The sequence below is a fragment of the Onychostoma macrolepis genome, chromosome 20 (assembly GCF_012432095.1).
Source record: "Onychostoma macrolepis isolate SWU-2019 chromosome 20, ASM1243209v1, whole genome shotgun sequence".
NCBI classification, from domain to species: domain Eukaryota; kingdom Metazoa; phylum Chordata; class Actinopteri; order Cypriniformes; family Cyprinidae; genus Onychostoma; species Onychostoma macrolepis.
Genome location: NC_081174.1, coordinates 28,870,654 through 28,896,813, shown reverse-complemented (window position 1 = coordinate 28,896,813; position 26,160 = coordinate 28,870,654). Strand labels below are relative to the sequence as shown.

Sequence of the window (26,160 nt, the reverse complement as noted above, 5' to 3'; positions counted from 1 at the left end):
ACTGATAATCAAGCCCTAAATAGCATTTATGATTTCTTTTTGAAGAAACAGCAAGATATTTGTGTCTAAAAGAGGTTTTTTTTTTTTTTTGGACTGGGGGTGGAGGGATATCATCTCAAGCATGATTATAATTAGTGAGAGTGACCCTCAGGGATCTGAGCGAAAAACAATGATTGCATGAAATCTGAGCTCACGGCTTTATATAATAACACTCAGCCCAACACACGCCAATTAATACCTGCATTCTGGATCCTTCTGCCTCAGGACAGAGATCTCTTTGTGTTTTAAGCCACTGAATTTGAGAAACAGATTCTTCAAATAAAATATTTGATTGCCTTTATTAAAATATTTTGAAACAGTGATTCCCAACCAGGCATTAGTTCTAAAGAGTAAAAAAAATCATGGCCACATTCTGGTAAGAAAAATTTTTATATTGTAGAAAATGCAGATGATTTTGAAACAAGACTATTTGAATGTCCCTTTATAAGGACTGTAAATGACATTTCCTTTCTAGATTTCATTTACAAACAAATGTACCATTAGGTCAAAAATGCAATGTTCACCACCACTGAAAGGTTTGTGGTCAGTAAGATTTTCGAAAGGAGTCTCTTATGCTCAGGAAAGCTGCATTTGTTTGATCAAAAATACAGTAAAATTAAAAATATTGTAGAAAAATTATTACAATTTCAAACTGTAATCAAAAATGTAATTTATTGCTGTGATCAAAGCTGAATTTTCAGCATCATTACTCCAGTCTTCAGTGTCACATGATCCAAATGATCCAACATTCTAATATGCTGATTTGCTGCTCAAGAAACATTTCCTAATATTATCAATATTGAAAACAGTTGTGCTGCTTCATATTTTTTTTTCAGGATTCTTGAATAGAAATTTCAAAAGAAAAGCATTCATTTTTTTAAAAATTGTAATGTAATAAATTTCTTTCCTGTCATTTTGATCAATTTAATGCATCCTTGCTGAATAAAAGTACTAATTTCTTTCCTAAAGAAAACTTTTTAACAATAGTGTACATAAAAAGGTTGGGAAACACTGTTTTTAGACAATGATTTAGGTCTTTAGTCTCTGAAGGATTTCACTTTTCAGAATGTAATTTCTTCGAGAGGATATCAGGAGATGTCAGGGGTTTGGATGCAGCTTCTTGCAAAGCGTTTGACCAAACAAAGCTGCGATTTAAGGCCGTTCTTGTTTCCTGAAAGCTGATAACTGCCTGGCAACCAGGGGTCGCTCTGCGGTTGTGTGTGTGTGTGTGTTAACTCCTGCTGCTTTGGCAGGCACCGCGGGCACGCAGCTGTCTAGAGCTGGCAGTGTGCGGAGGTCACGCGCTGGCCCTTTAATTAGCCCTGCCACTGTTCTCTAGGCCGCAATTGGTGTTTGCTGTCGCTAATGACTTGACTAATGAGGCAGTTAGTGTCCACTAAACTTATGGCCGGTCAGCCCCTGTACAGGCCGCCTGTCTAATGGAGAAGGTGGAGGCCATGGCCGACAGCGCTTATCTGTCAAGCCAAAACCATTGGCCCCCCTCACGCTCGCTCTCTTGTCCTTTATCACCCCTGAGGATGGGGTGAAACGCAGGACCATAGAGGACCGATAAAGATGCTTGGCCCCTGCTTGGCCCCTAAACTTAGTAGTCAGACACTGGCCACAATAGAGGCCTGTCAGCTGCTGATAAGGCCAGAACGCTGTGAGCTGGTGGTCAAGAACAGCCTGCGGAGAGAAAACACACACACACACACACACAAGATTAACATTTCACATTGACACAGATTCCAGATTTTTTTCTTATATAAAAGATTGACAAATAATTCTGTTTGTACTGCATTAAAAAAAAAAATCCAAATGTAAGAAAAATGATATATTTTCAAACAAATGTTACTCTTTAAATCATGTTTATCAATAACTACAACATGTGGTCCCAAACTAGCTAACTCCTAGTGAGTGGTTAATTAAGGCTAAATGTGCAGCCCTATTTTTATTTGTAATATTTGCATTTTTTTTATTAGTAATAATTTTTTATGTTTGTTTATTTGTTAAATATTCTATTTTGTTTTCATGTTATTTTAGCAAACATAGTAAACATGAATTAAACAATAATGTAATTCAATTGATTTAGTTTTTTAATTTATTTGGTGTACTCAGGCATGTCCCCAATTTTGTTTAAATATTTTAATGTACACATTTTTAAATGTTAATGTTATTTTAGCAATAAACATTAATTAAACAATATATTGCTAAAATAAAACCTCACTAATCAATTTGTTTTTTATTTTATTTATTTTTAAATGTTTTAAGATAAAATTTTAAATTTAAATTTTATTACACAATTTAATTAATGCTTACCGCTAAAATAAAATTGCACAAATCAATTTATTCTTTATTTAATTTGATTTGTTTAGTGAATTTAGGCATGCCCCACATTTTGAATGATTTAATGTATACATGTTTTTAAATGTAATTTTAATGGTATTTTAGCTATAAACATTAATTAAACATTACATTTAATTCATTCAAAAATCACACAAATCAATTTATTTTTAATTAAATTTACTTTTAATGTATTTAGACATGGGGGATTAAATGGATAATATAATATTTAATTAATTTTATGGTCTCTTCATTAAAAATAATTTGATTGCTCAAGAGCTGTTAAAAAATGGCAATCTCTCTTATACTTTTGCATGTGAACATTTGTGCTAATCAAACATGTGCAGGAAGGAGTTAAAGGAAAAAACAGGCTGAAATAAAAGACAGATAGCTGAAGATGACAGTCGCAGCTCTGTCTGTCTGCATCGCTTAGAGCGCTAGAACGCAGAGATGCGGCTGTGTGTCCAGCGTCCTCCGTCTGATCAATCATGATGATCCGCAGGCCTCACACGCTCCTCTTTCAACACACGCTAGCCTGATTTCCTCTCCCGCCACAGATAGAGATCATGTCTTTCCAGCACATACAAAACAGGTCATTTACATGACAAGAGACCTTTTTACACTCCTGAGGGGACAGGGGGAGGGCGACGGGGGGAGACCACTACACACAGGAAACAAAACAAGAGGGGAAAAAAGACAAAACAAAAGGAAAGGCTTTTACTGTGATGGTTGGAGAAGAAAGCGCTTTAATGCAGGCCAGCGCTGCGCTGGAAATTAAGGGATTTCAGCATCTGTCCGTCGAGTGTTTGCAGAATAACCTCACACACCCCGCATGCTTTTGTTCAGGCGTCGTTACTGTCCTCTCTTCATTCAATGGTATTCATTTCTGGACAGAAAAAAAAGGAACAAAAAATTGGGCAAAAATAGCCTCATTATCTAAAATGGACAAGATCTGTCCTACACAGAGTCTGTTCTTCAGAAAAGCTCTTCTGTACCTGAAATCAATTCGGAGACATGTTCGATCAACAGTATGAACATCAGCGATTCTTTGTATAATGGCAAGATGCATAAACTTGATTGAAAAAAAAAAAAGGGTCAATGGCATTATTTGACTCTGACTCTACATTTCTCTTTCCTGCCAGTCCTCATCTCAGATTCAACAATCTCACTCTCATCTCCACTCACGGCCTTCCAGATCGCTGCTCTGATGACAACATGAGATTTCTGGCTACAAGGTGAGAGATGCATTACAAATGAGAGGCATTCAGACTCCGATGCAGCATATTTCCACTCCATGAAAGAGGGAAAGACCGCTTTATTTCCATTCTATCATACAGATGTGAAGTGCTAAAGCACTGAAGCCATCCTGGTCTCTCAGTGGAGTTCAGACTCGAAGGCTTGACTTATATTTTGGTGTTGCAATCCAAAAAGCGATTCAAAATAAACATTACTAATAATTTCTAAGGAGTCAAGTTTACTACTAAAAGAACAAAAAAGTGCCACAAAAGCTTGTCAATTTTTTGAGTCAAAATGGCAAAACATTATGCCGTTACTCACTGATGATCTTCGTCAAATTCATTGTGCTTTAGGTTTGATGTTGTTGACTGATCAAAATGCTGAAAGCTTGAAAAATATGACTGTAAATGAGATTTGAGAGTTATAATTTTGGACTGCTTTTATACAGAGCAAACATGATTTTCTAACTTATTATTTATCTATTATAGTAAAGATTATTTTTGTCTTCTTTTCCATGACCGATATCTAGAAATTATTAAATCATGGTAAATTTACTTGAGAAGCGAACTTGCCTTATTTATTTTTTTCAGAAAACAGAATTTTGGTTCTTATTTTAAGCATTAACTCACTCAATTTTGATAAGATATTAAGTCTTGTTTTCTGGAAAAAAACTAGATTGAGTTTATACTTTAAACAGATTTCTTGTTTTAAACATTAACTCGCTTAATTCTGATAATTCCTTTGAGAAAATCTAATTAAAAATTAAGTTAGTTTATGCTTAAAACAAGAAAAATGTCTCTCCGTTTTATCTCACTTAATTTTGTTCTTTTTTTTTTCAGAGAACAAGACTTAATATCTTGGCAAAATGACGTATTTCAAATATCTGTCAGTTTTAAGCACAAATTCAATTTTTAGAAACTAGACTTAATATCTCAAGTCATTTGCTTCTCAAGTAAGTGTATCTTGATTTAAGAAGGTTTAGGTATCTGAACTGGAAAACAAAAAAATAATGAGTAAGAAAATCATTTTTGGCAGTATAAAGCAAGACAAACAAAAGCTTAGAACAACAATAATGGGATGGAATGAATAAATCAAGATGAAATGTTTCCTTTAAAAGCTACTTTGGTCTCTCAGGAGATTCTGACCTCTTCCCTCATATTTCAACGTTTTGAGAGCGGCAGTCGAAAGCTTCACCAAAAGCATCACTTCCTGGCACTCGTGATGAAAAGCAGGAACGTCTGTTTTATCATGTCTGTAGTGGTTCTGCATGACTGGCACATCTAATCCAATCCACCGATCCAAACGACTGATACGACACACCGTATCAGAGCTTCCACACGAAACCTTGATTCTGAGTATCTCAGTGAATGCGTCAGTTAACCTTGAGCATTGAGAATCTAAAACCGCTTACAGTGAAAGACACCGATGCACTTCTGGCTGCTCCTTTCATAGCGGCGCAAGACTGATGCAGGATCTGTTCCTCCACAGTCACTGCTACAGCGATCAGGATCAAGCCCGGCTGTCTCTGCGCTCCTGGATCAGCGTGGTGAGGGGTAAGATGAAGGCCATCGACCGCGAGGCCAAACACGTGGAGCTGATGGAGAATGGTAAAGTGAAGTATGACTATCTGATCCTCTGCACCGGCCTGCAGTATCAGGTCAGAGACACACAAACACAAACACAACATCAACACAATTCACTGAACCAAGATGTCACTGTGAATTATGAGACATATATTCTGTGCCAATGCAGATCAGTGTTTGCAAATTAATGCAATGCTAATTCGGTTTTCATGCAGAGCACAATAATTAGTACATGAGAATTCAGCTTGTGTGGATACTGCTGTATTTGGCAGAGTCTGATGATACATTTAATGATAGGACATTGCCGATACAGTGTAGAAGCTGGACATAAATATATATATATAATAAATTATTTATATTTAAATAAATTTAAATACGTTTTACATCATTTGAATAATATAAATAATTTACATTTAAATGCATTTACATTATGTATAATATACTGTATAATGTAATATATTATGTAAATATACACACACACACACATATACGCAAATAAACATATATGAAGTTTATTTGCAAAAACAGATAACTCAGTTTTTTTTATTTTCAAAAATCACGTTTTTTATTGTTATCATGTTTTTATTGTGTTAGCTGTTTTAGTCAAAAACAACTGCAGTTTCATTGAAATTAATATATATATATATATATATATATATATATATAAGCTAGAGTAAAGACTTTTACATTGTTACAAAAATATATATTTTAAATAAACACAGTTCTTTTGAATTTTCTATTCATCAAAGAATCTTGAAAAAAATAATACCTTCTATTCCTTCCATTTTAAATTCATAATACAAAACTGTAATACAAAAATCCTAAAATAATTGTGTGGAAACAACATTTTTGTTACTTTAAATAAGTAACTGAAATAAAATATTAAAACTTTTATTTCTGCTTTTTGATGTACTAAAATAACTAAAACTGAAATAATAATTTAAAAAAATAATAATAATATATATATATATATAGACATATATTTAAAAAAACTATTAAAAATGAAAATTCAAATGAAAGCCTAAGATATAAAAATAAAAACTGATTCAAAATATTAGAAGAACTATTTCAATAACACTGATAAATAAATATACAAAATGTATGCACACACAGACATATTTACCAGCTTCTACAAAGTATCTGCAATTTGTAATGACAAATTATAAAAGTTAATTAATATTAAGATTCTCTTAAATATAGAATTATATGAATTATTCATTTACGTTAATATATATACAGAGAGAGGGAATGTAATTTTCAATTTTTAACTACACTTCAGATGCCCAGTCTCACCAGTACTGATGCCATAACCCAAAAACCCAACAGTCTGAACCCACATCAGCCCAGACACCGACACACACGGACCGGCCCGTCCAACCTCTTCACCCTCAACGACCAGCACGACTGCGCACACGTCCATCAGTGGCTCATGGACAACTTTGTGGAACTGACAGGTGTGTTTACTGCAAATTTACAAAGATTTTATTAGAGTCTGTGGCAGCCCTCCCTCCTGCATAATCTCATTTACCAAGCCACTGTTATTCTAAAGCCACGTCCAACTGTCAGAGCATAACAAGTAGCTAATTAGCATGAGTGAAATCTCATCTCCTTCCATCCATTTACAGAGAATATTAATATTAGCAGGGTGAGCTAAGAATTAATCTGCACGGGCAGAGATGAGCCACCGCTATCTGTCTGATTAAGCCTATTATATTTACTAATTACAGCCTCCTTTAATAATCCGGGAAGTAGCGCAATTATCAGTGAATGCTAATTATACCGTCTGCATATGAAAGATATCAATTTAGTGGCATGAGAATTTGTATTTGGGTCAACCAGAGAGGCATCGCTGGGTCTGGCTCCGAGTAAGTTGTCAACACAAATTACCTGATAATAGTTTTGGCAGAAATCCTGTTGTGGTTGAAAACATCCGAGTTGTGTGGCGCTGGCTGTGCTTCAGCACCATGGACAGGGCTTGAGCGAGACCTTCTCTAGCTATTCAGCCCTGCACGAGGAAAGACAGATGATATGGAAATGAATGCTGTTTAGCATAAACTGCCGTAAATATGGCATTGAAGACAGGAGCTACGGGACTGAATGCGTGAGATGTATAGAAGACCACATTTATAAAACGGACAGTTCTGGCTCTCTAATCTGACTGGATGAGTCACGTTCAAAGACAATTTACACACACCTGTTAATACTTTTATTCAGCAGGATGCATTAAATACACAAAATGTGACAGTAAAGACTTTTATGATGCCACAAAAGATTTGTTTCATTCATCAAAGAATCCTGAAAAAAATGGTGATACTTCCCCCCCCCCCCCAAGATTCTTAGATCTTTGTTTTAAACAAAAATATGAAGCAGCACAACTGTTTTCAAAAATAATAATAATGAGAAATGTTTCTTGAGGAGCAAATCAGCATATTAGAATGATTTCTGAAGGATCATGAGACACTGAAGCTTGGAATATATTCCACACGAAACCTTGATTCTGAGTATCTCAGTGAATGCGTCAGTTAACCTTGAGCATTGAGAATCTAAAACCGCTTACAGTGAAAGACACCGATGCACTTCTGGCTGCTCTTTTCATAGCGGCGCAAGACTGATGCATCAAGATGACATCTTAAAATATATTCATATGGTAACGAAATCATTTTAAATTATAATAAAATTTCACAATATTACCGTTTTTACTGTATTTTTAATCAAATAAATGAATAAAATCATAGTTTTTTCTATAATATGTGTATTATGCTAGTAATTTGCTAATAACCAATAATGATATCTTAAAATAATAATGCTAATAATTTAATTAACAATTAAAATCAAATAGAATAAAATTAATAATGTTCTATTGTTCATTTAAATTTTTATAAAAGAGTTTCTAAATTTCGTAAAGTAATGTTTTTAAATTCTAAGTACTTTCAAAATGTTGCTTGCGTTATTTGTTTGCTTGCATACAGTGTTTTATTCTGCTATATATATATAAATCATGCTTTAGTAAACACGGCAAAAGTAATACTCGTCTATGCAATGATTTTTCAAACCAATCATCGGTCATTATACAGAATCATGCATGTGTGCCTTATATATTCATCGTGTGATTCTGTGTGTTATGTGAGCTCCGTCTGATTAGTCTTCATCCTTGAGGACTCTAATGTTATCATCAAAGACCTTCCTTCACAAAGGATCTCAATTAAATCAATCCAGCACTGATGGTGTGAGAGCGTTTCTGACACTGTCTTGGTGCAGCAGTGAAAGGACATCACTTCCTTCATCTTCTCTTCCTTATTCCTTTCTTTCCCCTCATCTAACCTAATGGGACCTTCTCCGGGTTGCTAAGTGACCCTTCTCTGTTTCACAGCCACTGATATTATCTCTCCAAACGGCCATAATAAATTGCTTCCCTTCCCCCTTGCGGAGGCTAAATGGCCTTAAGTTTATTTTACAGTTAAGTAAACCAGCTTTTTATTGGAGGGAATGTAACTTGATGAATTCTCATTGGTATGGATGTAATACAGTCCAGTGTTTTCCACAATATGTTGTCCATTTCAAACAAGGCCACTCTTTTAAATGTGAAGTGTGTACCAAACACAAAATGATATTTGACTGGTTGGCAGGTGATGCTGTGCTATATGGAAACACCATAGACGTGTTCACCTGCGTGGAGACGCTCATGCATCTCGGTGTCAGCGGCCACCGGATTCATGTAGTCCATCCTCCCGAAGACAACCCAACTTCCTGTTTCCCCAACGGTTCAGCGGAGCACGCAGTGAAACAGGCTCTAGAAAAAGAGGAGGTTCACGTGCATCACGACTGCCTGCTGACTCAAATCAATGATGGACGACACACAGATCCCGTGACTTCAGTGACCTTCACCACTGACGCTCAGACTCTACGACTGGAGTGTGCGGTGAGTGAAACTACCTGCAGAGGAGCAGAAAACATTCTTAAACATCACTACACAAATTTCAAGGAGCCATTTTATACATTTTGTATAAGTATTTATTTTTACATCATGTTTTTGTGCCAAGAACATATTTCCATTCAAAACTTTGAGGTCTGTTAAAAGTTTCTTCTGCTCACCAAGGCTGCATTTATTTGAGCACAAATACAGTAAAAACAGTAAAATTGTGAAATTATTAGGATTTAAAATAGCTGTTTTCTCTCTGAATATATTTATCTTTTAAAATGTAAATTATTCCTGTGATCACATTCTAGTATGCTGATTTGCTGCTCAAGAAACATTTCTGATTATTATCATTGTTGAAAACAGTTGTGTTGCTTCATATTTTTGCGGAAACAGTAACTTTTTTCAGGATTCTTTCATGAATTGAAGTTTTGAAAGAACAGCATTTATTTGAAATAAAGTTTTTGTAGCATTATAAATGTCTTTGCACTCATTTTTGATAAATGTAATGATCAATTTAATGTGTCCTTGCTAAATAAAAGTAATAATTCTTTCAAAAAAATAAAAATCTTACAGAGCCCCAAATTTTGAATGGTAGTCTACATATTTTAGATTTAAGACGAAATTATTTTTTATTAAACATTAAACATATCTTGCTGCTGTGCCGTTAAAACATTATTTATTTATTTTTTTAAATGACGTTTTGAGTTCTGAAAGTTACAGAACAAAGTATTTTATTTCAAAAGATCAAGGACATTTTTGACTCTTTAACAAGCATCCATCAGCTCTTCATTTAATGGCTGTGGGATGTTTAGTCCATCATGATTTTGGAAAACACCTGCATCTATGTCCATTTTAAAACAAATAAGTCAGATGCTCACTAACTTGCATTACATTTTTATAGGTGTTCTTCAGCTTCTCTCATAAGACCATCGACTACGACGCCTTCAAGGCCATCAATGATGCCTGTTTGGTGTTCGATGGGCATTTGGTCATAGATTCCAGCTTCCACACCAACGACCCCTCCATATACGCTGCAGGCCCCTTGACCAAATACTCCCGCCGTTACCATGCCGACCAGTGGAGCGACTCCTGCTTTAATTGTAAGGAGGTGGGGCAGAGTTTGGCATCTGTTGTCCTGCCCTTATGTGACCCAACCCTGGAGCGTCCCGCCGGCCCACCGTCTGACCACGACCACCTCATTCCAGCGTATAATCAGGCCAAGATCCAAGGTCACCATTTCTCCTACTGAATTTCTTAAGCAGTACCTAGAACAAACCATCACAGTCGACAACATCCTAGAACACCCTAGCAACTCCCAGCAACAAGAACATTCTAGAATGTTCACTTAAAACACTTTAGCAACTGCCTAAAACACCCTAGCAACCAGAATACTGTGGACAAATGCTCTAAAATCCACTCAAAACACCTTAGCAACTGCTAAGAACACCCTAGCAACCCCCAGCAACAAGAACATTCTAGAACATTTGCTCAAAACACCTTAGCAACTGCCTAGAACATCCTAGCAACCCCCTCTGGATAATACTCTGGAAAAATGCTCTAAAATAAACTCAAAACACCTTAGCAACTACCTAAAACACCTTAACAACAAGAACTCTCTAGAAAATCCAAAAACACCTTAGCAACTGACTAGAACACCCAAGGCAATGAGAACACTCTAAAATCCACTCTAAACACTCTAGCAACTACTTAGAACACTGTAACAACCCCTAGAAACAATAATATTCCAGAACATTATATAGCATATACTTAAAAATATACTTAAAGTCTAAAAACCTCCTTTTAGTGCTTACGTTTTTACATAAATTGTCCCTAGTTCATTTTCTCATGCAATAATCAGTTTTTAGGATTTTAATGCTTTTCTCCCATTTTGTAGCCGTGCAGGAGTTTAAAATGTTTAACATGTGTTGCGTCACCCAGTTTTTCCCCCTCATCTAATTCTGACTGACACCAAACTATTGACAGTTCATTTGCATAATCTAATCACGGGCTAAGTGATTATAGCAGAATGGACCATCTGTTACACTGAAACACAGCGTCTGATACGAGATAAACCGCTTTATAATCATATTTGTGGTGTTCGGATGAAAATACTATTAATTGTGTGTTTGTAAAAACAAGAGTTATGAGGAATTATTTAGAATAAATCTCACATTCACAGGGGGAAGATTACCAGGTGGCTACAATTACCTCCATGTCTCAAAACCGACTGCCATCGGCAACAAAATAGCGGCTCAGAAGGTATGGTCTAAAAGATGAGTTTGCATTCTATCACAGTACAGTCCTAGATTGCTTTAACCAAGAGTTTAAGTGTTCCATTAAGAGCTTAAAAGGTTCATCTTTATTATTCTCATCCTGCAGGGTCGTGACATCGTGACGGGCCGCACTGAGACAGGGAACTACTTCCATCTGCATCTCAGCTCGCACGATGTGGTGGAGAGCATCACGTGCCTCTCTAAGAACACACTTCCCGTCTCTGACCTCCTGTGTCTCTACAGGAAACACCAGCTGCTGCTGAATCATCTCTGCTCACGCTACGACGAGGGTTTGGTCCATGACATGTACAGGTTCAACCACGTTACCTCAATCTTACAGTCAGAAATTCATTTTACTGATTCTAAATTACAAGATACAGATTTCAACTTCAAGACTAAATCTGAATTTCAAAGCTACAACTGAAGAAAACTTTCGATACTACAACCTAAAGGCCATTCTTGGAAACTCATAAAAACACCCATTTAACATGATACTCACCTTATTCACGGTGATAAAAAGGAACAACCTCACAAGAAAGTCAAAGTTCACCCTAAAAGCAAAAGGGGAAAAAAAATTATAATAAACGTGGAACATGAACAAAACATTTTATCATCAAATTTGTAACAGGGGATGTTTTACTGTTGAGAATTTCCATTATTGTCAGTTTAATTTAAATAAGCATTAATGGCAGAACAATAAATAAGGTTTTTTAATATATATCTATATAAATATATTTAACGTCAAATATATAAATATTAAATGTATTTAACATTATCAAACATTTTTATTTTAAATGTTCTTTTTTTTTTTTTTACAGTAAAGGCAGAACAGAAGTCTTCCCCCTTGGTTTTATGGTGAAATATCTAGATCTAGAAATGTTCTTATTTACACTGCAGCCCATTTTGATTGTTCAGTTCAATACCTAAACACCAAATCAAACAACTAATTCTCTTGAATTACGCACAGGATTATTTATTATGACACTCCAAACCTTAATCATATCTTTCTTCATCTGGTCACACTTTATATGATGATCTATTTCCGACGGCGTGACCTCTGCTCCTAAATTTTAACACCACTGACCCTCCACCATCAGAGTCATTGTCCGGCATTACTAATCTGTTTATGCAGGTGTGCAATCCGCTTTCCACAGCGCCACGAGACAATAGTTAAGCCACCAAGCAGCGCTGATCACACTTATTAAAATGGGATTCTTCACCGCTCTTTTGTCGTGACTCTGAATGTGGCCGGTGCTCAATGTCATTACAGAAAACATCAAGACCTGTGAACATAATTGATCGACCGACTGCTGTATGGAGCATATTAGATGAGCATGCTAAGTGGAGTGTATGTGTGTGTGTGTGTGTGTGTGTGTGTGTGTGTGCGCGTGTGTGTGTGTGTACGTTCTGTCATTGTTTACTCACCCTCACATCGTTTCACACCTGTATGCTGTTATGTTTTGCATGGAATGCAAAAGAAACAGTTCTGATGAATCTTCATGCAGACCATCACAGTTCATAGTGGCCACATCTGTCAAGCTCTAAAAAAAGACCAAAAAAGACATAAAACGTTGCATGTCTAGGAAGTAGTAGAAATAAGGACAATATTAATGACACAAAATAATGAATTTTGTTTTTTCAAGCGAACTATGTCTTTAAATCCAAATGTGACTTTTTAATTTCCCTTTTTCCAGTTATTGTAGAGAGAATTGGTGCTTGGCTCTTTATCACGACCGCTTCGCTGACTTTGAACAGGAAGTCCAGCAAATCATGGACTCGGCTAAACTAGAGGTCGGTTTCCTTTACTTCTACATCTCTGTTAGAAGCATTTGTTCTGTAAAAGGTCTTTCCAGAACATCTTTTGATGTCAGATTAACACTTTAATGCAACTATTAAACATTTTGAACCTGTACATGTCATGCACCAATCATTTTATTGCAATATATTACATGCATTTAGCTCTGGTGGGGCAGAAATACAACCAGATCAGATTTAAAAAAAAATAAAATCTTTCACATCAGATTTCAGATGAAACAAATGTGTTTGTCCAAGTTTGGCAAATAAACCATTTTATATACTGTATGTGGAAATAAATAATAAATGCAATTAAAAAAAAAAAAAAAAAAAACTATAAACTATAAACCACTAAACAAGACTTTTGTGTCTTCACAGGGTGAGAATGGTTCAGTGTCGATTCAGGAGGCTCTTCAGAAGATAGTGGACGATAAAACAGAGTCCGATCAGTCGATGAGTCTCAGCGAGGTGTTTCAGAAAAGCGAGGCTTATTCTGCTCTGAGGAAGAGTGTTCTGGATTATCTGAAGTACAACAGATACCATCTAACTATGTACGCCCGGCCAGGACTGCTGTAATCAATATCCATTTAATATTTACAAGTATTTATTCAGTACTTTGTCTTTGATTTCTTTATTTCCTACATTCGCTGCACCATATGTTTGGGGGGAAACGCATTGTGGGGGTTGGGGCTCAAAGAACTAAAGCAAATAAATAATGCTTCTTGTTTTTGTCAAATGCAAATGTTTGGTGTGTATTGGGTGACAATTCATTATAATATCTGACTTTGCTCTTTTGAAATCTTGAATGTATGTGCTGTCCAGTATTATATTATGTGGAGCTGTGAACGCAGCGGTGCGGTGGGGCAGATAAGAGCAGCAGAATGAGGGGAATCTGACCGGTTGTAAAGACAGAGCGCAGCAGCAGCTGTATGATAATGAATGTGGGGCAGAAGATCACAGACGCATGATCCAACAGTCCCACGTCACATAGCTCATGTATTTTAGTACGTTTAGCTCTGGTGAGTAGTGAGCAGTAATGTGAGCAGAGCAGATATTAAAAATAAAATTATAAAAATAAAATACAACTTGCATATGAGATTTCAGATGCAACAAATGTGTTTGCTGAAATTAGACAAGTAAACCATCATGCCTCTTAAACTCAAAGTTGAATGTGGACATTAAATGAAAAATAAAATTTAACAAACATAGGTTCCACCAAAAATGCACATTGATCATAATCACAAAATGCAAAAAAAACAAAAAAAACTCATTCTTCTAAAATGCACATCAATAATAACATAACGTAAAATATAATTTAAAAAAAAGACAATTCAAAATGCAGTACAAAACTACACATCAAGTGTAATAAAATAAAATACAAATGCAATAAAAAATCTTCTAAAATGCACATCACATGTAATAAAATAAAATAAAGCTATATTTTATATATATAAGATATATCAGATGTGTTTGGCAAGTAAACCATCTTGCACATTAAGCTAAAAGTTGCTCTAAACTGCACATCAAGTTTAATCAAATAAAAAAACATTACATAAACCTAAACCGATACAACAAATGTGTTGTTCAAATTATGCATGTAGCCCATCTGTCTCCAAAAACGCGCCTTGTGTGTGTAAATAAAATAAAATAAAATACATGCATTCACAAAAATGCTCATGAAGAGTTATGAAATCACGTGCAACAAATGTGCTCGTCTGCAATTACATTAACGCCATTTCTCGACGCTCTCCGAACGAAACGAGGCAGATTACGAGAAATTCCGCTATGACGAGACCGTTGCATTGGAATGACATCATCACACACGAGCACAATGCTGCTGATGGCACGGGCGAGTTTGCAGACAGGAACGAGTCCGTTTGAACAGAAGGATGGTGTGCGTCTGTCCCTGCCGCTCGCGCAAGCGTGTCTTTTGTGATGCAAACGAGAGGAGCCTCTTTTATGAATTATGTATGCGCGCAATGAGTGATTAATACGTCCCGCATTCAACTGTCGCACATGCCCCGAGCCCGCGGGCGTCTGATTTATACATTTAATTAGTCGCGAGACAAATTACGCATGCAACTTGCGAGCCTTTTTGCAGCACGAAGCGATTTAGGGACGTTCAGGTTAAAACTGCGCCGCTCTGCGCGCTTGAGCATTAAAAACGGAACTTCTTTGTTGCCATTTACCCCTTTTAATTTGAAATTCTGATGCTCTAAGAGTGAAGGAGCCCCTAAAGGATGCTGACAAAGACAGGGCACGTGTGCATTGACGGGAAGCATCAAAGCGTGAAAAGAGGAGGAACCAGCGTGTGCCTAAAGCATCCTAATATAATAAACCTCAGGTACATCTGCCCGAGCAATCTGCGGACCCTCCCATCTCCAAATCCATAGGGATTCCAGCTCCATCTGATTGGACGAGGCAGCGAGGGGCGAGAACAATGTCATCATTCCTGCTTAAAAAGACTGCTGCTATGCCTCCGTGATGGAAAGATCGCCGCACGCGTCCAAATTTAGTACCAGGTGTGCCTCTGATTTCAACCCGTCTGAAGTGCCTTTCAGCTGGCGAAGATGCCGAGGGGATTTTTAGTCAAGAGAAATAAGAAAGCGACACCTGTTTCGTACCGCATCCGCTCGGAGGAGGATGAGCAGGGCGCGTTTCCAGGCGCGCAGCAGGACGCGGCGAGCGCGCACCGCCCGGCGTCGCCGCGCACGGACTCGGCGCAGCCGGTGCAATTTGGCAACCCAGAGATCGTCTACCGATCCATGTACAGCCCGACCCGACCCGTGAGCAGGGAGCACGAGAGGGCGTGTTTGGAAAGGCGCTTCAATCTCGGCTCGCCCATTTCGGCGGAGTCCTTCCCGGCGGCGCCCAGCGGCTCCGATCATGCGCCGTTCGCGCCCGTGGATCTTAAAATCGGCACCAGCAACAGCACGCGAACCGGCACCACATTGACCACCAAACGGCCCGCGCCAGACGCGGAGCGCAAAGGCAAACCAGCATCCAAGAAAGCCAAAGCCATGCGGAAATTGCAGTTCGAGGACGAAGTCACCACTTCCCCGGTGCTGGGACTGAAGATCAAAGAAGGTCCGGTGGAGCAAAAACCCAGATCTCAGTGCGCAGGCGGCGACAAGCCGCTAGGCGAGTTCGTGTGTCAGCTGTGCAGAGAAGCCTACGCCGATCCCTTCTCTCTAGCACAACACAAATGCTCGAGAATCGTCCGGATCGAGTACAGATGCCCAGAGTGCGACAAGCTCTTCAGCTGCCCGGCGAACCTGGCCTCGCACCGGCGGTGGCACAAACCCAAAACGGCGCCGCAGAACCCGGAGAGCACCAAAACCCCCGCGCCCGAGAAAGAGGAGACCTCCAGCGACAGAGACACTCCGAGTCCTGGACTCTCCGAATCCGGCTCCGAAGACGGGCTCTACGACTGCCAGCATTGCGGGAAGAGGTTCAAGCGTCAGGCGTACCTGAAGAAGCACGTGATGGCGCACCACGACGCGTGCGACAAATCCCAAAGCCAAGCGCCGCTGAACCTGAGCGCGTCTGAGTGCCACCTGTGCCCGGTGTGCGGAGAAAACTTCCCCAGCAGAGTGAGCCAGGAGCGGCACATCCGTCTGCAGCACTCGGCGCAGATCTACCCCTGCAAATACTGCCCCGCCATGTTCTACAGCTCGCCGGGACTCACGAGACACATCAACAAATGCCACCCGTCGGAAAACAGGCAGGTGATCCTGCTTCAGATGCCAGTGCGTCCAGCCTGCTGAGGCAAAGCTGTGCCTTAAACCAGTGCTTCCCTACCCAGCTCTCGGATCTCGCGGAATCGGGTCGGGAAGCGCTGCATTAACCCACAGAAACGACCTGGATGAGCACCAGATGAGACTCTTTTCAAATCTAAGGTAGTTGATCTACAACAGGTTAGACTGTTCGCTTATTTTTCTAGGATCTCCGCACAAGTGCTTTTAGCTTTTAGACCTAAGAAATCCTAGAACATGCCTTGAATTCACAGGCTGTACATACGTTTCCATCGTCTCTAGCTTTAATAGAGCTTGTGAATCTGTGGACTTTGACTGTAGCTTTCCAAACAACCTACTGACAAGGGTTTCTCCCTTTAGCGTAGCCAGAAATGCCTTGAATTAGATCTTGACATGCTGTAAAACTGCCTTAATCATGTAAATGTCGGAGTGATTGCGGTTGCTGATAATACTTTTTATATTGTTGTTATTATTATTATGATTATTATTGTGTGTGTGTGTGTGTGTGTGTGTATATGTTTGTGATTATTTATCTATTATTATTTATTTATTTCAAATGTTTTATTTAAATTATTTGTTTGCCTAATTCATTTGTGATTGATTTGAATTTTGTCTCGACAGCCAAATGTTTCATTTATTGATCTAAAGATCGATCTTTGTCAATGCTGAAAGTCTGAAATTCACTTTGCATTAGATACAATCGTTTATTAATTTATTTTTATTTTCTACATGTTCAGCGCTTGTGTGTTTCTGCAGTCCTGCTATTTGTCCAAAAATACTTAATAACAATAATAAACAGTCCAAAAAGTCAAATTGGGATCCACTCCTGATGTGACATTCCAGCAATCTGTTGTCATGTGGAAACCCAGACACTGTGAACAGAGAAATTCATCATCGTCATCATCTTCAATGAAATCTGTCCAACTGGATTCTGTACCAAGATACGTCTGCACTTAATAAAACACATCAACCTAAAACAGTCTGTTTGTCTGTGACTAATTACATCCTGAGGCTTCCTCCATATCAGCAGCAAGCTCAAACTCATTATGAACAGTAAGTTATTTCACAAGACCGAACACAGTATAGTGATTTTGTAGTATAGTGTCTGTTGATGCTATTCTTAAACATTCATCAAACTCTTTTAAACTATTTTAAACATTTTTCTATTTTTTATATAATTAATGACAAAGACAAGATGGAATATGCACTTTTTAAACAAGCAGTTAAAAAGCTAAAATACGATTCAAAATGGTGAAAAATTCAGTACAGCACCTAAAAAGTATAATGTACATGTGAAATGTAAAAAATAAAAAAAAAATAAAAATCCAAATAAAATCTGCAGATATATTAATAATGAAATCATTATATTAAATTAATCATTTAATAATTAACATGAAGTTGTATTTATTTTTATTGCCATTTTTCTTAAAATCATAACATTTCTTGAAAGAATAAAGTTGATATAAATCTAATTTATACCGGAGATCAGGAGTGGTCCCAAATTTTAACCAAAGTTTTGGGGAATTTTTGGTTGATTTTTATACTATGATGAAAACAGAAAATAGTCTTGCTTGGTGTCGGTATGCAGGGGACTTTCTCCAGCAGCGCTGAGATGCACATGCTGAAGAGAGAATTCACCATAGACACCAAATCCCACAATGCAGCACCTCAGACACACTGCTGTTATGCAGAAGGCCTCCCAAAGGCCATGAGTGCTTCACAAACACACACACACGTCCACAAACAGCCTCACCCTCATGGCTGAGAAAGAGAGCCTTACAGATCTGAAAGAAATTACTGAAGAAAATACTGTAAGGGAGTATGGGGCTAGTTGTCACAAACAGAAACCCTAAATGACTTTTCCACTGTTATTGCCCAGGAAACACATTGACCCTGATGCTGGGGCAAGTTGTCACAATAGAATCCTTCTGTTTACTGACATTGATTGGAGAAAAATATGTTTGTTTGAAATATGAAATACTATCTAGAGGGGAAAAAAATATTTTAAATGTTACTTGTTATTCATTGGCATTTTAACTAACAGTAAAATATTGAAGCACAAAACACATAATTCATAAAGCTAAAAAGTGAAATGTTTTAAACATTTAAAAAAAAAAAAAAAATCTAATTACTGTTTTGGAAGAAATAAATTGTAATTAATAAATTGGATACCTGCCCCAGTCTGGCATTTACTGTATGATAAAAGTCCTTATTTGAACACAACACCATACTATATATAGTGCTTGTTATATATTAGCATTTAACCCTGAAAAAAGAGTATTCAAATATTTTTAATGAGTACAAATGGTCTCTCTAGTAGCATGAGCTCAAAAATGTCATATGTATTACATGCACAAAAATGAGAAAAATGCTGTAAAATAGCTTTAGATTAAATATATAACATCATTACTTAAAATCTCACATGCAATACTCATGTTGAGTATTAATTATTTTTTTGCATACATTCCATCAGTGCATTTTATTACAGAATGCAACCCTCTGCGACCTCGTAATCACTAACTAACGCACACACACGCAGCCCCAGACTATGTGCACCACTCCCTGTGTGAGTGACAGGTGGAGAGCAGCTGCAAAGCGGGCCGGCGAAGATAACAGTAGATAAAGCCTTTTCACACACACACACACACACTGAGGCCAACATTTACAAACCAGAACAAAACAAGGTAATGGCATCTGAAGGTACAGCAAACAACAAGCCGATATGATTTACAGCTGAAACCGATCACACACACACACACAGGCATCAGCGGTGTGATCAATCAGCATTAGTTCAGCATCATTGAGAGGTTGGATGTTGACTTTACTTGCCTCTCTGAAAGACTGGCCTGTAGCGTGTGTCCTAATGATTTAACTGGACACATTTCAGCTGGTATCCATCATCTGAGGTCTGATCCATGGAGCTGGTGCATGCTGGGAGAGAGAATGAGACTGATTAATAGCACCTCCTTCACTAACAATAAAGTACCAGCAATTACCCAGCTAACAGAGAACGTTCTCAAAACATTCTAAGTTCTAAACAAATGTTCTTGCAGTCGCGTTGATAGAATGTTTGTTCAAAGATACCTGGTCTTTAATAATTCTCAAAAAATAATATAAAAATTTTATATTACGTTCATTAAACATTATTTCTCGAAACGCTGTAGTTTAACACTTTTTACATTTCTGAATGTTCAGAGAAAAAATAACATTCTTGTAATGTTTTCGAAATGGAATGTTCGCTTAACCAAGAAACAAATGTATTTAAAATGCCCATATTATGGCTTATGAAAGGTTAATATTTTGGGTTTGGGAGTCCCCAACAACTGGTTGACAAGGTCAAAAAACACTTTCATTTTCTTATAATATGCATTTATTTTTACCTTATTTGCTCATTGACTCCCAAACGATTCCCTCAATGATTCATTTTTCCAAACCCCTCCTTTGCGTGATGCTAATCCGCGGTGATTGGTCCGATTGGTCAATTTCATTTAAAGAAGAGTGCTGCTTTGTGTACAGCTGTTACCGGGGAAACAGCTATTTTTAACGCTCCAAAAGCTGCACCTTGTGGCAACAGTGGGCGGGCAATATGCTAATGTTTCATGTTGACTCGTTTCAATGATTCAGAGTCGACTCTTTCTTTTGAGAGACAATAACTTTATACACGGTGCACTTTCAGATTTAAAATTTTGTAGGATGTTTTCATTCACTTAGAGCTGTGTTACACACTTCATGAAAGGTAATTTTCAAAAATCCAAAATAGGGGCACTTTAAAACATTCCAAAAACTAGACTGATCTAATGAGGAAAACGTACCTGTGGGAACGTTTTCGAAAGACGCGAAATACAGATCAATAAGTACATATCACTACAGTTTCCAGCAGAAATTAACACTAGAGGCGATAAAACAGCGAGCACCTGTTATCGTTTTCGTGCGCCGTTACAACTAGAGTACGTTTCGCTTTCTGGACGTAACAAGCTTGCTTGGTAGCTCAGTCGGCACGAGGATGTGGAATCCTTGTAATTACGTTTTTACGTCACATTAGCTTTTGTTCATACTATCGGGTAGGTTTAGGTATAGTGCAGATGGGAGCATTAGAGTTATAGCGCTATAGCGTTATAGACATTTCAAGTCAGAACTGCGGTGACACGTACAAAACCAACGTCACATAAAAACGTGCAATATGTACGTTCATCTGTCCCATGCGGAAAAAACTAACACTCTTTTAGCGCCAGTCAGTGGACATTTCACATCGAATATATCACGAAACGTACATGGCGCTACGTATTTCGCATCTTGCGAAATCATTCCCACATGAACGTTTTCCTCATGAGATCAGGTTGGTTTAAAACATTCAGATACATTCAGAAATACAGTTTTAACTAAATGGGAACGTTAAAAAAAATGTTCTTAGAACATATTTTAAACAAAATTGGTTACCTGGTTTTCAGGTATGTAACATCCCAGCTAAAGGGAATGTTCTCAGAACGTTCTGCCAAGGTTCTCTCAAATTTTCATTCAAAATTATCTGGTCTTTAACATTAACACAAAAAACACTGTTGACATACATTGTTCACAGAGTGTTTTGTCCTAACATGTTTTTTTTTTTAACGTTTTTTAACTGTTGCTACTTGTTTCGGAATGTTCATAGAACATTCAAAAGTAATATTCCTGTAATGTTTTCAAAATGCTAAAATGGAATGTTTCAGCAACATTCACATAACCAAGGGGGGAAAAAACATTTAAAACGTTTTGAACGTTCAGAGAACATTTAGAAGTAATGGTTCATAATTTAATTGGAACGTTAGTAAAACATTCTTAGAACATTTAAATAATAAATATGCATAAATCCTTCTCAATCAATATCCTAGCTAACAACTTTTAATAAGGCCTCTCAAAGTTATGAACAAATGCTCTTCCAGCAACATTAATAGAACTTTCTTTTTGTATGCACTATGGTATTAACAAAATCCCTTTATATATAATTAATATTAACCCTATTACAAACTTAAACATTTCTCCAAGAGCAAATGATATGAGCTGCTTTCAACCTTCATTTTATAGCCCTCTTACAGTACTGTACATGAACAAATGTCTCATTTGTGTCTATTTTTATTCTCCTGAGGATTTTTTCTGATACAAAAGTAATACGTGAATTAAACTGAGATCTCCATTTAGCGTCCTCAGCTATGAAAGAGCATTAAAATGCATGTGTTTGTGTTTGGTGTGTCACAACAATGTGGCATTATGAAAACAAATCTCTCTCTTCATACGAGCATGTGTCAGGCGTGTAAAGAGAGGTCACACCTGCCTCCTGCAGGTCGTACTCGTCTGTTTGTCGTCCCTCTCTCCGCCTGCTGTCTTTCCTCAGAAGTAAACACTGGTTGAGCGGGCGGTGGACGGAGGCGTGCGGTCTGGTGCGTGGCAGCTCTTATCTGGCCTGCGCTCAGACAAAGAGACAGAGAGGAAAGTAAACACTTGCACTTTCAGGCTCACAGCAAAGCACACAAACCTCAAGGCATTTTCCAGTATGGCAGGTGTTGCTGTCGTGGACTAACACACACACACACACACACAAAGAAAATTACAGTAGGGTGAAAACACACAGCCTGATGGGGCTGTGAAAGAGAATGAAGGCTTGTTTAGGTATGGTACACACTTTACTAAAACTTTCCATCTAATCCAACGTGCGGATAAAGGTTTAATTCACACAGCTGCAACTCAGAGATTCTTAAAAATGTCACCTTTAGTGCTCAATGAAAGATAAAAGTCTATATATATATACACACACTACCATTCAAAAGTTTGGGGTCAGTGAGATTTTTTATTTTTTATTTTTTGGTTCCTAAAAAAGTCTCTTCTGCTCATCAAGGCTGCATTTATTTGATTAAAAGTACAGTAAAAACATCAATATTCTGAATATTCAGCATCATTACTCCACATGATCCTTCAGAAATTATTCTAATATGCTTATTTGCTTCTCAAGAAACATTTCTGAATATTATCAATATAAGTTGAAAATGCTTGTGCTGCTTCATATTTTCGTGGAAACATAATACATTTATAAGGATTCTTTGATAAACAGAAATGTTCAAATGTTCAAAAACATAATTTTTTGTAGCATTATAAATGTCTTAACTGTCACTTTTGATCAATTTAATGCATCCCTGCTAAATAAAAGTTTTGCTCAGAAGATGCTCTTTCACAGTTCAAGAGATTTAGACTGTACGTTTCACTGAAATATCAACTCATCTCAAATGTATCGCCTAGAATTAAAATAAAAAAAAGACACAAATTAATTAGCCAACAGTTGTCCTACAGTAAGAGTTTAGATATATCAAGTGTAGATCAACTTGGTTCTGGAAGACTGATGAAGAAATTTTTGAGACTTATTGCTGATTTATTGGAAAATCTTTGTTCAGATATCTACTTTTGATCTTTCTTTTTTCAAAATGACTATTTCTTAAGTCATTTTGCTTCTCAAGTAAACTTATCTTGATTTAAGAATGTTTAAATTTTTGTACAAGAAAACAAGACAAAAATACTGAGCATGAAAGACTTTTTTCTTTTCTTTTTTTTGCAGTAGAAACAAGAAATTAAGGTAATTTCTATACAGAAAGACTAAAATTCTTGAACATGCATATCAGTACAAATCATGTTCTCTCTCTCTGTCTGTGTGTGTGTTGCGTGTGTGTGTGTTAAGTGTTGGCCGGTTTGGAGTGTCAGTTAAACGTGGCACATGTCTATTGTGTTTTGGGACCCCGGACCCTCGGCACAATTCAGCAGGAGGTTTGCAGACGGCTTTCTGTGGTGGGGGGAACACAGCTGATCCACACAAAAGACTCGGACCTCCTGTTCACAAGCAGCACACAATACCCCGACCCTAATGCTTGTAAATCTATTCACTGATCAGAGCGCATGGCAGCATGCCGGTCCCAATGCATTTACAAAACCAAAAACTGTGACAAAGATGCTGAAACAACTGAGAGCTTTAACAGCACAGAAATTTTCTGCAGGAAAACACTTGGTTTCAGAAAATTACAAACTACCATCAAACAAAATTATTTATTTGGTTTGTAAAATATTATTCATTTTGTGCATGTAATTAAATTTCACTAATAATTACATTAAAATAATACAAGTTACATTGATTTAAACATGAAATTCTTAAGACAAAAGACTGAAATAGCATTTTCTTGTAAACTGTACTCCAATTTTTTTTTTTACAACTTTAAAAAATATTACTTTTTTACACAATCATTAATACATAAGTTTAAGCTGTTGAAGTAACTTTAAATTACTTAAACTTAAACTGAAATAAAAATAAATAAAAGCAAAACAGATATATAACAAATAAAAAACTAATAAAAATGGCAAAAGCACATAACAAATTACTAAAACTTTAAATAAAATGAAAATAAAAAATATAAAAATAAAAACGAATTCAAAATATCAATAAAAAAAACAGAATCTCTCAACGACAGTGAAATAACACTGGCACTAACAAACACTAGAACTGAGAACACCCTCAGAAGAATCTACAAACATCAAACACACTCACTCTCGGCTGTGTGTCTCTGAGCTCTTCAGTATTCGGGTTGCTGAAAGGTCGGCGGTGGGCGGGGCTGTGTTTCAGGAAGCACAACCATAATTATGCAAATGAAGCTGGCTCCCCCCGCCTTCTCCCGTCACTGTCAGACTGCTGATCGGGCCAGACCGCTACGGGCACAACCTGCACATGTCTGCACACACACACACACACACACACACACAGAGATGATGTCTCTCCCCAAAGTGCTTGGATAGATTTCATCAGACTATGTGATCTATGACATCAACCTGTGTGTGTTTCATGTGTTCAGTTTGGATGAACGTGCAACAAATGCATCTTGGAGACAAAACACATAATAGACACCAACAACACCGATACACCTATACTTTGGGGACAAAATACTGATAAATGTCCTGCTTTTGCAGACATCCTCAGAGGTCTTTATTACTTCCAAATTAAGGTGTACCAGATTTTTTAAATTGTATACCTCTAAACTTGTAAACTAAGGTTTGGTTCTCTTGGCTGAGAAGTCTTTGGTTTGTCCTCATTTACATACCTCTGTAAGTGTGTGTGTGTGTGTGTGTGTGTGTGTGTGTGTGTGTCCATTTCTCCATTTCAGTTTCAGCTGCTGTTTAATGAATGCATGGAAACAAACACTCCCCCCCCCCTCCTCTTCAAGAGCAACAAAGAATTCATTACTCATTATTTACTGTACAAGAAAGAAAGAGACAGAGAAAGAGAAAGCAAGAAATATTTAAACTGCTTTAAATGCTTGAATTGTTTAAATTGTTTGTGCATTTTAGATTTTTTTAACACTTCAGTATTATTTTAGTATTATTTATATATTATTATTAATAATATTTTGAAAAACGTTTTTATATTTCTATTTTTTGTTTTATTTTTAGTTTCATTTTAATTTTTTTGTTTTATTTTTGTTTAAGTTTTAGTGTTTTGTTGTGCTTTTGCCATTTTGTTATTTTCTTCTATATCTATTTATCTGTAATTTATTTTTATTAGTTTATTTTAGTACTATTTATATATTCTAATTTATTAATATTTTTAATATTTGTAGTGTTTAGTACTTTTATGTGCTTGTACAAATTTCATTAGTATTTTTATATTTTTATTAGTTTATTTGAATATTATTTATATATTATAATATTTATTAATATTTTGAATTCACTTTTATTTGATATATTTTAAGTTGTCATTGTATTTTTAGTTTAGGTTTTAATCATTTTATTGTGTTCTTTGGCCATTTTTATTAGTTTTATATTTATATTTCGCTTTCATTTGTTTTTTATTTTATTATTTATATTTCATTTTATTTCAAATTTATTTCAGTTACAGAGATGATTTTAGATAATAGCTTTAGACACAGCACTTACAATTCTGGTTTGTAGGCACAATGCTCTCAGAAAACGGCACCAAAAGAAATAAGATTATTCAATAAATGAAGTAACATTTACTGTTTAAAAAATAATCAGAATAAACCACTGTCCTGACAATAAGTGTAGACTATTTAAAGTTGACAAGCAACATGGTACATTAATAGGCCAGCAGAATGAATTTGTTTTACAATTTTACAATGGCTGAAATCATAAAGTCAGTCTGAATCTGACCTTGTCTCATCCCGACTCGAGTAAATGAACAGTCTGCGGAGCTGCAG

At 36.8% G+C, this 26,160-nt stretch overlaps 2 protein-coding genes and 1 long non-coding RNA gene across 5 annotated transcripts in view; 2 read left to right on the top strand and 1 right to left on the bottom strand.

The window, feature by feature from the left end:
• cfap61 (cilia and flagella associated protein 61) overlaps positions 1-14,223 on the top strand; it is a 29,664-nt gene extending 15,441 nt beyond the window's left edge. For all 3 annotated transcript variants that reach the window (XM_058755395.1, XM_058755393.1, XM_058755394.1), the window contains exons 18-26: positions 3,525-3,617; positions 5,107-5,275; positions 6,481-6,655; positions 8,828-9,120; positions 10,022-10,349; positions 11,300-11,379; positions 11,500-11,705; positions 13,088-13,184; positions 13,566-14,223. In XM_058755395.1, the coding sequence (XP_058611378.1) occupies positions 3,525-3,617; positions 5,107-5,275; positions 6,481-6,655; positions 8,828-9,120; positions 10,022-10,349; positions 11,300-11,379; positions 11,500-11,705; positions 13,088-13,184; positions 13,566-13,763 (1,639 nt within the window). In that variant the 3' untranslated portion in view covers positions 13,764-14,223. The remainder of the gene's footprint in view (positions 1-3,524; positions 3,618-5,106; positions 5,276-6,480; positions 6,656-8,827; positions 9,121-10,021; positions 10,350-11,299; positions 11,380-11,499; positions 11,706-13,087; positions 13,185-13,565) is intronic.
• LOC131526821 (uncharacterized) lies at positions 2-8,992 on the bottom strand. Its single transcript, XR_009267540.1, has 6 exons — positions 8,868-8,992; positions 7,089-7,206; positions 6,495-6,664; positions 5,030-5,212; positions 3,104-3,268; positions 2-1,725 (listed from the first exon to the last, which is right to left on the bottom strand). It is a non-coding gene; the product is annotated as an uncharacterized LOC131526821 (long non-coding RNA).
• Positions 14,224-14,594: 371 nt separating the features above from the next.
• Positions 14,595-17,908, top strand: insm1a (insulinoma-associated 1a). The gene has a single exon (XM_058755398.1). The coding sequence runs from the start codon at positions 15,758-15,760 to the stop codon at positions 16,952-16,954; it is 1,197 nt and encodes a 398-aa protein (XP_058611381.1). The 5' UTR covers positions 14,595-15,757; the 3' UTR covers positions 16,955-17,908.
• Positions 17,909-26,160: the final 8,252 nt, after the last annotated feature.

Excerpts from the sequence above, each read along its gene's own strand:
- insm1a (XM_058755398.1), top strand. The coding sequence starts at position 15,758 with ATGCCGAGGGGATTTTTAGTCAAGAGAAATAAGAAAGCGACACCTGTT.